Raw genomic sequence first — 10,569 nt, 5'->3', positions numbered from 1 at the left:
CATACTAAAAGTCCCAAAAAATCCAAGCACTGGAAATTTATGAAATTTGCATATTATGCAAATTAGCCATAAAAAGTTAGAAAAATACGGAAAATAGTCCAAAAATTACAAATTAAGTGTCCAAAACAATTTTATTTGAGCGAAAATTCATGATGAATAACTTTAATCAATGTTTTTAATCAAAAGTGCAAAAAAATCTACCTCATTTGCATAATATGCAAATAAGCATCCTTATATGGAAAATTGTCAAGATATTGTGAGTTTTCTCTCATTGACTGCTTGAAAATTTCAATAATGTTGAAATTTACATGCTGCTATCACTAAGGACGTTGAATAGATTTATATTAAGCTTAGTTTCTGTAGTGTCATTTGCATATTATGCAAATAAGTATGTAATAAATATTCAAGAAAACACACTGGTGATACATTCCTAAAAAAATGCAAGTAGATTATCTATTGAAATTTGAATATGGCAATGCCTTAAGTTACAGGAAGTTAACACCATATTAAAAGCCATTAAATAGACAAGCATAGGAAAATCACAAAATTTGCATTTTATGCAAATTAGCCATAAAAATTTATAATTTATAAAATAATCCCAAATTTGGAAATCAAGTGCGGAAAACAATATAAATTGAATGGAAGTTCATGATAATCTTTACAAATTTAATAATTCTTCAAATAAAAAAAATGTAAATAAATCTACATCATTTGCATATATCATTATGAGCATCCTTGTATGAAAAAAACAACCCAGAAATTTGTATTTTTCTCATACAAACAGTTGAACCCTCATTCCAAAGAGACCAAGAGCTCTGAAAGACTGCTGTAAGACCATAAAACTTGCTTGATCTTTCAACGAACTTTTAAAGATCTCTGATGTCTTTCACGATTCCTGATAGATCTTTCAATGGTCTTTGTGGTCCTCGTGAGTCCAAAACTTTTTGAAACGGTTCAAAACAGTCTTTCAGCGGTCTTACAGGAAAATTGTTTTTGCTGGCCTTTCAGTGGTCTTTCAATGAACTTTCAAAGTTCTTATTAGTCTTTCTATGATCTTTCGGCAGTCTCTCGAGATTTTTTCAGAGATTACTGTAAGACTCATGAGAGATCATTGAAAAATCATCAAAAGATAATTGAAAGACCAGGCAAAGTCTATGGAAAGAATTCTGAAGGATCACTTGATGCATAGACATCTCTGAAAGACCATTGAAAGATCTCTATAGGACAGGTGTCTTTCAGAGTTCTTCGAGGGGTCTTTCTGAGCCATTCCACAGAGATGACAAAATTCAGTGATCTTGGAGACTGCTGTATAAGACCTTGCCAATTTTTGGTCTTTGAAAGGCCCTTCAAAGGTCTCCCCTCTGTGAATCTAGATCAATATATGACTACTAAGAATGCCTAGTACATTAATTATCAGCTTAATATCTGAAGTGGAATGTACATATTATGCAAATAAGCATCCGGCATGTTATAAATAATCAAGAAAACTTGTGATATTTTCCTCTAAAATTCCACGTAGATTATATATATGTAACCTTGATGACCTTGCTTGGTTGATATTGACTTTTTTTCATGAGCAGTTATCACCGGAGCAGATATCCCACTCATATTGTGCAATGATGAGTCAGTTCTACATGGGTCTTACTGTTTGAATGCTTCATATTTCTACCCAAGTCCTGCTCTCTCCTTGACTTGGTAGAGTCTTTGCGTTTCTTGCTAGTATAGTCCACGCTAGCATGCTCCTTGATTGTCAAGTGATCAGTACAAGATGTCACACCCAGTACAAATAAAAGCTCGTTAGCTTTGAATATTTGGTCCTTGTAGCACACCACTTGTCTTTGTGGTGAATATGAGTAACTTCCTTGGATCATGAGATCCCTGGGCATGGTTTATAAATACCAATGAGCTTTTGCCCATACGAGCGACATGAAAGCCATTCATAAAGTCATGATAAAGGCTTAAAGTGTATATAGACATCTTTTCAGATACAGGAATCATGATTAGACGTCCTTGCTGAATCCAGTTGCTGCTTCAGGATGAAGCATCCGTTTTTTGTTCTTTCCTCTTTGATGAATCTCCTAAGGATGGCAACTATCTCCATATATTGTAGCTATAGTTTCTAAGCAAATCGTATGCAAATAATATCAATTTCCTGATATTTATGGCAAATGGAAATTCCTCAGTGAGACAATGAACAACCGAGTAGACGTTAACAGATGAAGGACTAAGCCAGATTATTGCCTTTCCAACAAGAGGATACAACATAACGGAACACCTTTAACATCACTATCAAATACAATCCAACATTGATTAAACAGTGTGTACCCATTCCAGGATTCGTTTGCCACTTTGTGTTACTCATTGGTATACCGTGAGGGTATACAGAGGACTAAACCTTTCAGAAATTATGGTACGACTAAGGATGTCTTCTGGAGGAATGCTGAATTTCATAGTGTCATGCAGATGTACTTTGGACAATCATACAACTCTCTGTACTGAAATCCGACAAGTCGAGCATAGGAGATTGAATGTCAATCAAGAGGACTTTGACAAGAACCAAACCATTACCCTTGTCTTCTTCCGACACAAGTTGCCTCAATGAGACACTGGACATAAATCATGTAAATTGTGTCGGAAGAAAAGTTTTATAGGAAGGCTTGCGCATGTTGAGCATCAGTAAGGTGAAGCTCAGAATAGCTACAATGCATGAAGGAGGACCATAGAATGGTTTGTAGACAAGCCTATAGTACATAATTTGTTGACCGGATTGGCAATGATCCAGGCTGTAACAACTAGCATGTTGGAAGCCCTTAATATCATGCGCTATGACTACATTGGAAGACAACAGATTTTTTAGTCTTAGTATTTACCACTGATCATGATGATGATGACGCTGCTCTGCAAGTCCTGGAACCCTGTTGTGACCCAGACATGGCCAGAGTCAAGCGGGTGTAGCCAAACTACTGAAGAAATTGTTAAAGAAAACAATCTGCATGAAGCTACTAGGCCAGATGGAATCTCTGTTACACTAATGAGACTACTCATCAGATCTCACCTGCCATAAGTTTGCTTTTCTTGGCCTCCCTTCTGTCGTTCTCATCCATATAAGAAAGGGATGTCAGCTCTAACAAACTACTCACCAATTTCAAATAATGTGCTTTGTTCTTGCCAATCGCATCATCTTGTCAGACTAACAACATGGCTTTAGGACGTGAAGAGCACATTTCCAGTATTTCCCTTAAATACAAATTATATTAGGATAAATATGCATGCTTAGTGATAGCAGCATAATGATTTGAACAACAGTCAATGTGAGAAAATCAAAATATCTTGACATTTTCCATATATGGATACCTATTTGCATAATATGCAAATGAGGCAGATTTGCTAGCTTTTTAAAAGAAAAACATTGTACTTATTTATTCATCATTAAAATTTTGTTCAAATTAATTGCTTTTGACATTTGATAATATAATCTTTGGATTATTTTCCTTATTTCCTATTTTTAATGGCTAATTTGCATAATATGCAAATTAATTTTCAGGCATTGTGATGAATTCTCATGCTAAGTGATAGTAGCATATAAATGTCTACATAAATCAAATGTTTTCAAGCAGTCTATATGAGAACAATTACAATATCTTGAAATATTTCCATATAAGGATGCTTATTTGCATAATATGCAAATTAGGTAGATTTGTTTGCGCTTTTGAATAAAAACATTGAATACAGTTATTTATCATTACTTTTCGCTCAAATTAAATTGTTTTGGACGCTTAATTTGTAATCTTTGGACTATTTTCCTTATTTTTCTAACTTTTTATGGCTAATTTGCATAATATGCAAATTTCATAAATTTCCACTGCTTGGATTTTTTGGGACTTTTAGTATGTTGTTAAGGGGACCTTCCTGGAAAGCATTGCAGTTGAAAATCAAGTGTTGCAATTAGTGGCGGGTCACCCCCCTATTCTGGCTAGATTGACTGGACTATAGTGTTCATTGGTGTGCTTCGTGTATTGCAGTCACCTGGTCTATTCAATTTCTTCATCCAGCTATGTAAGGCAAGCTTACGTAATATCTTGCTTTGAAATCTGCCTATCATAATGAAAGAAATGAAAGGGAAATTGACCCAAAATGCTCATTAGGTAACTTCGAACTGTTCTATTGAAACCTTAAAACTGCAATTTTCATATTTAACAACTGAATTAAAATATCAATGCCCCTAATCAATAGTACTATATAATTTAAAGTACATGAAACAGAATAGTTGAGCAGTACTAGTAACATCACACAATCTGAAGTACTGACACACATACATGTATATGTAATAGTACTAAATAGTCAATTATTTTCTCTATGACATTGATAATAATGAATGGCAACCATGGTAATAATTAACAATAATAACAATAACAAAACATGATCATAATTACCTACCTACAGTCATTACAGTGATTGGTTAACATTGGTTTGACTTTTAAAACATCTGAGCTAGAAGGTCAAACTTGTCACCTGTGACTCCTGTCTCTGTGATATGTTACAAAAATGAAGCCCAGAAAAAATTGCGTTCGAAAATAATTATTCAGTGCTTCAAAAATTGAAATATAAAGTGACCGGAAACACCATCTTAATTTCATCCCATACACTTATGTGTACTATTTAGGTGTCTATAAGACGCCTATTTACAGAATCGGGGTTTGCCTTGTAGTTTTAGCTTTTCATTCTCAATAATGGTTGTTTTCAGGGTTTATGAGTTCTAATACATGCACTTGTACACATGTTTCATCTTGGTTTGAGAATTTTTTAAATCAGCTGCTCACAAATTTAAACAATACCTTTAATCACTTATTCCATGATGAGCTATGTAATCTGCACCAAAAAACAGGCTTTTCCCTTTTTTCATGATTTATTTTTTAATAATACTACAGGGTTTGCAAACAAGATTCATTTCATCCAAAAAATATGGCATTTCTGAGTTACAAAGCATATACGAACCAGAAGGCTCGAACAGCAGCACCTCCAGTTCTCAACTGCTTAAGTCTGGCCTGGTTTCCAACCCACAATGCTACATGCTCACTAGTGTGGTAAATTGCCAATTTGTCCACTCACCACATGGTCTACCTTCATTTACTCTAATACCATTCTGTCCATCTACATTTCGTCTAACAACTATTTGGTCTAATAACCATTTGGTCCAATCATCACTTGGTCTATTAAATCACCAATTCGTCTATGACCATTTCGTCTCATAACCAGTTGGTCTCGTATCTAATTTATTTTCAATCATTTTTACCGGAACTTAGTCCAATTAGACCACATAGTATAGGACTAACTGGTTATTGGACCAACTGGTTATTAGATGAAATGATGAGTGGACGAAATGGGACTTAGACCATGTGGATGGTAAATGAACTGATGGTAGACCAAATGATAGTAGTCGAGTTGGCAATTGGACCGAATGAAAATAAACCGTCTTGGTATGTATGTTTCTGTAAATGATAACACACTGATTTGGTACACAATGAATTCATATCGCAAAAATAAATTACTGACCTATCTTACCGGTTACACTTCATAATTCCGAAGATTCATAATTCCAAAGGTTCTTTATTCTGAAACACGTAAATTGCCTATACTCGATGTTCGTTAATCCGAAAACGTAAAAGGGTTCGTTACTCCGAACATTCGTGGCGTTATTCTGAAGGTTCGATAATCTGAAAATGAAATAAGGTTCGATGTTCCAAAGATTCGTTAATCCGAAAACGAAATAAGGTTCGTTAATCATTTTCATTTTCGGACTAACGAACCTTCGGAATTACAAACCTCATTTCGTTTCTGGACTAACAAACCCTCGGAAAAATGAACCTTCGGAATATCCAACCAAGCTTTGGAATTACGAATGTATGCGATGTTATCAAGCAGTTAAAAAGAAAGCATTATCCCTCTCAACATTTCTTAGTTGCTTTCAATGGGTAAAACTTCTTCCCTGTAGATGTATAGTACAGTTGTGCTCAAAAGTGAAGCCCACTAGATAACGCACTCCTTCATGATGAGAGTTGAGTGTAGGCAACAACACTACCATTTTCGGTGAGCCCACAGGAACAACTATATTGAATGTAACATTTTATCACCTGACTCCAAAATTAAATATCTAAAACGAGGCACAACTTGAACACAACTTGTGCTAATTTTCTGGTGGGAGGGGGTGGCTGGGGTGACTTTGTCTCAGTCACCATTTTTACATATACATGTATATAGATCTCAGTTGGTATTACTTTTATTTTTAAGGTTGACTAAAAAATCAACTATTTTCTGAACAGAGATTGTCATTGTTGAAAATGGATTGCACTCCACGGGACCCATTTCATAATACTTGTAAGAATAACAAATATGGGAGGATGTCCACTTTATTAGGGATGTCAACACTTAAATGTTCAAAACTTTATTATTTGTTTTTTTTTCCTCACACTTTTCAACTTGTTCCCAGGGTTTTATTCTCCTTTAGAACATACTATATAAACATTACCATCAAACTCCATCACATTGGAATTTCCTATGTTTTGTGAGCGCACTGGTTTTGATGAAGCCTTTTCCACATCCACTGCACAAGAATGGTCTCTCGCCACTGTGTATACGCTTGTGAACCACCCGATCGCTGCTAGTACGGAAAGCTTTCCCGCAGACGTCACAGGCATACGGTTTGCTGCCAGTATGCAGCCGGACGTGTTGCTTGAGGCGAGTGCTGGAGTTGAACGTCTTCATGCAGTAGTTACAGGCGAAGGGGCGCTCCCCAGTGTGCAGACGTCGGTGCTGGATGAGAGATGCGCGATGCTGGAGCTCCTTCCCGCATATGTCGCAGGTGAACTTTAACCCAAGGTGGAGGCGTTCGTGGGCACGGAGGTTGGACTTGACGTTGAAGCGCATCCCGCACTGCTCGCACTGGAAAGGTTTCTCTTTCGTGTGGATGATGGCGTGGCGTTTCAGGTGCGTATCTTGGAGGAACGTCTTCCCGCATTCCTTGCAGTGGTATGGACGGAGGCCTGTGTGGATTAGCTGGTGCCGAATCAGAATCGGTCGTCTCGTGAACGACTTGTTACAGACGGAGCACGTGAAAGGTCGTTCCCCGGTATGGACGCGCATGTGCGCCTTCAGATCTGCATTCTGCGTGAAGGACTTGCCGCACTGCTCGCACTTAAAAGGACGGTAACCCGTGTGAAAGCGCTCGTGGGCACACACGTGGGACCTATGCCGGAAAGTCCTCGGGCAATACTTGCATGCATAAGGTCGGGAATTGGAATGAATCCTCTCGTGGTTTGCCAGCCCTTCCTTGCGGGAAAATGTTTTCCCGCACTCGTCGCATTCAAACGGCTTCAGTCCCGCATGGCCGTTTTCGTGTCTTGTCCTGTTGGCCTCGTTGGCAAATTTCTTCTGGCATTGCTGACAAGGGAATGGCTTCTCGCCTGTATGGACTCTCTTATGCCTCTTCAGGTTAGTGTGAATAGAAAAATCCACCCCACAAACATTGCAATGAGAAGATTTCTTCTTAACTTTTCTAACAACCTTTGGCTTTTTTGGAGTGACCTTCACGTCAGGTTCGCGACAGCAAGGGCAAACGGACTTGTGGATGGACTTCCGCTTTACCCTAGAAGTTCCTGTGACTGTTAATTGGGTATTGCTACTACGCGTTATAATCATGATTGACCCGTAATGCAAAATGTATGTACTTCCTTCAAAATGGTAAACAGCTGTTGTCAAACAAAACAATGTCAAAATTTATAAAAGACACAATAAAATCAATATTCAATGGCAATTGATAGTACTATAACTAAATAAGCAGATTATTCTCAATAGTACGATATTACAAGTAAACAAGCAGTATAAATGCAAATTGACAATACCATAGTACTGAACGTTTCACTTTTCCTTGTGAATTGCTACATTCTTCAAATCAAAATGAATATTTCATACAGAATTGTAGTCTTAAATATGCAAGCTGTCGTTGGTTGATATTATTCAAAATTCTGCAGCAGCAGTGTCGCATGGATGCCCGGCTCACTCCCTAGATCAACACAATACCTTTTGCAGATTCGCATTTGGCAAAGGTGGAAATTCTTGTCTTGAGATTTCTGCGATCTGTTGGAGTGCATTGGCTGGAATGTTGCAGAGAGGTTACCATGGATAAGTTTGCTGATAGTAATGATCATCAAAAGCAGTCATAACAGGACAAGATGAACCTTTAGTTCAGCTGCAATCAGATTCCCATCTGCAGAAAAGACAAACAGAATACACAATGTGTGTCAATATCTTGACAGCTTCACCTACAACTGTTTATTTTAGTAATCTTATTTCATGTAATCTTTACTATTATAACGTTCATTTCCAGGACATAACTGTTTGTGTCGCATTGGGTGGTCAACACGGACATGGTGATCATGATGTTTTGTGTGCTACGGCTACACTTCATCAGGTGATACAGAAAACATTGCAAGTGGTGGTATACACCCTGCGGATGAGTCAACGTGCCAGGCAACCTCCACGAGCACTGTATCACCTGAATGAAATGTAGCAGTAGCACAGAAAAGGTTGTGATCACCATATCCATTCCAAGTATCATTATCCTCAATAAATATCTTTAGCCTGGTTAATAAAATCATAATAGCACAGATTAGTCCGACAGTAGATACAAAATGCAAAAAAATGAGATCTACAGGGAAAAAACGGTGCCCTGCAAAAAACATTGTCCGTAGACAAAATGCTTTATCAATATAATGCAACATTATAGGAATTTCTTTGGAAAACAAAATATATTCCTAATGTCTAAGCTTTTGGCATCATTTCGAATCCTGATATTAGGACAGAAAAGTTTTTAAATATCCCAAGGGAATAATATTTGAGTATTTGTGTCAATGATACTATCCATTCCAATATTTGGAACCAATTCACTTAGAATTTGGTAGAAATTGATGCAGCAGAGGAATTAACAGAACCTACCTTATATCAAGTTTACAAATTCATCTTTTCTATAAAGCAAAACAAGGGCATTAGCACAGCACACCAATAATAATAATAATAATAATAAAGGTATATTTACCCAGGGTAGCCACTTCAGTTCCGAAAACTGTTCTCCCAGCGTGCCCTGCTATTATTACCCGGCTAAGCTAGGCTACCTTCTCGGTGCACACAGCTTTTTGAGGAATTACTTCCTGCCGGTACCCATTTACCTCACCTGGGTCGAGTGCAGCACAATGTGGATAAATTTCTTGCTGAAGGAAATTACGCCATGGCTGGGATTCGAACCCACGACCCTCTGTTTCAAAGTCTGAAGACTAATCCACTGGGCCACAACGCTCCACCAATAATTAGAAATGCCCCGAATACTGACAAAATTATATTACCTACATCTCTAGATATGGGAGATTGTGAGATCTTATCCATTTTTTCCAAAGAGATAAAATTGATATCGAAAACCGCCCTGGTACAGCAAAGGTTAAAAAGTATGATAAAAAATCACCATAACCAGATGCGTGTTTCATGAAGCTATTCATTACAAATGACTTTAAGCTAAACTGGTGACCATTTCTTGAGCTATGTGATAGATGTAGTTGACTTCCTACCCAAGAACATGTTCCAGTCTTATGTCATGCATAACTTTAAGAACAGCTTATGAAACACCCACCAAGGCCCCAGAAGAAAAAGATCAGCGATTAATCGCTAAATGAAACGGCTTATCAAGAACATCCTTGCATGCACATTTTGCTCAGCTGAATGACTAGGAACCAATCAGAATTGTTATTACCGGTATTAATTGCTAACCTTTGTGTTTTGGGGCCAGGTCTATTGAAGAAGTACTTACCAAGGTCTAACAAACACTACTGGGTGGACAATGCACACATGTAGAACAGCAGGAAGGCCTCGGTGGAAGAACTGTAGTTCACTGCAAGCCAAGTTCATTCCACACATATTAGTCTCTAAACTGATGCATCTTACAAAATCTATTGTTCAAGAGATTTCAGCAAAAAGGTAAAGAAGAAATGAAAATTGATAAATGACTGGTCAAGTTGATCAGCTCTGAGATGTATTACAATGGGAAGATGAGGGGGGTACAAAGCTACTTTGAAACAATTTAAAAAAAAACAATAAAAAATATGACAGTTTGAATATTAGAACTTGTCTCATCGCCCTTTCACCTGGTAAAAAATCGCAATTCATGGTTAGAAAGTGGTAACATGGACGTGATTTACTGGTGCGTTCATACATTTTTGTCTCAATATTAGCCTAGGCCCTCCTACCCATTCTCACCAAACCCGTAGTCAATTTGATTTTAACATACATGTACATGTATGCCTTCCGTTAAAAAAAACACTATGTATTCAGGTCCCAAGTTATGGAAATCCCTTCCCTCTACACTTAAAACCAGTTTATCCCTTATGGTAATAGTTTTCAACTTTAGTACAAAGAAATTCTGTTCACCTTGTTCCCACTCAATATTCAATAACTAAGTAACTGCAACATGACTATAATGTCTATATTTGCCTTCCTCTTCATGTATTCTCACTAATTTCACCAGTC

The 10,569-nt window shown here is 37.3% G+C and overlaps 1 protein-coding gene and 1 long non-coding RNA gene across 2 annotated transcripts; both read right to left on the bottom strand.

Annotated features, from left to right (window-relative positions):
- Positions 1 to 5,766: 5,766 nt before the first annotated feature.
- On the bottom strand, positions 5,767 to 8,140 carry LOC121416895 (zinc finger protein 501-like). Its single transcript, XM_041610423.1, has one exon. The coding sequence runs from the start codon at positions 7,693 to 7,695 to the stop codon at positions 6,529 to 6,531; it is 1,167 nt and encodes a 388-aa protein (XP_041466357.1). The 5' UTR covers positions 7,696 to 8,140; the 3' UTR covers positions 5,767 to 6,528.
- Positions 8,141 to 8,146: 6 nt separating this feature from the next.
- On the bottom strand, positions 8,147 to 10,005 carry LOC121416896. The gene is made up of 2 exons (XR_005970266.1): positions 9,854 to 10,005; positions 8,147 to 8,263 (listed from the first exon to the last, which is right to left on the bottom strand). It is a non-coding gene; the product is annotated as an uncharacterized LOC121416896 (long non-coding RNA).
- Positions 10,006 to 10,569: the final 564 nt, after the last annotated feature.

This window comes from Lytechinus variegatus, chromosome 6 (genome assembly GCF_018143015.1).
Source record: "Lytechinus variegatus isolate NC3 chromosome 6, Lvar_3.0, whole genome shotgun sequence".
In the NCBI taxonomy this organism is placed as follows: Eukaryota; Metazoa; Echinodermata; class Echinoidea; order Temnopleuroida; family Toxopneustidae; genus Lytechinus; species Lytechinus variegatus.
The sequence above is the reverse complement of the archived record's forward strand: the minus strand, read 5'-3'. Positions and strand labels throughout refer to the sequence as shown.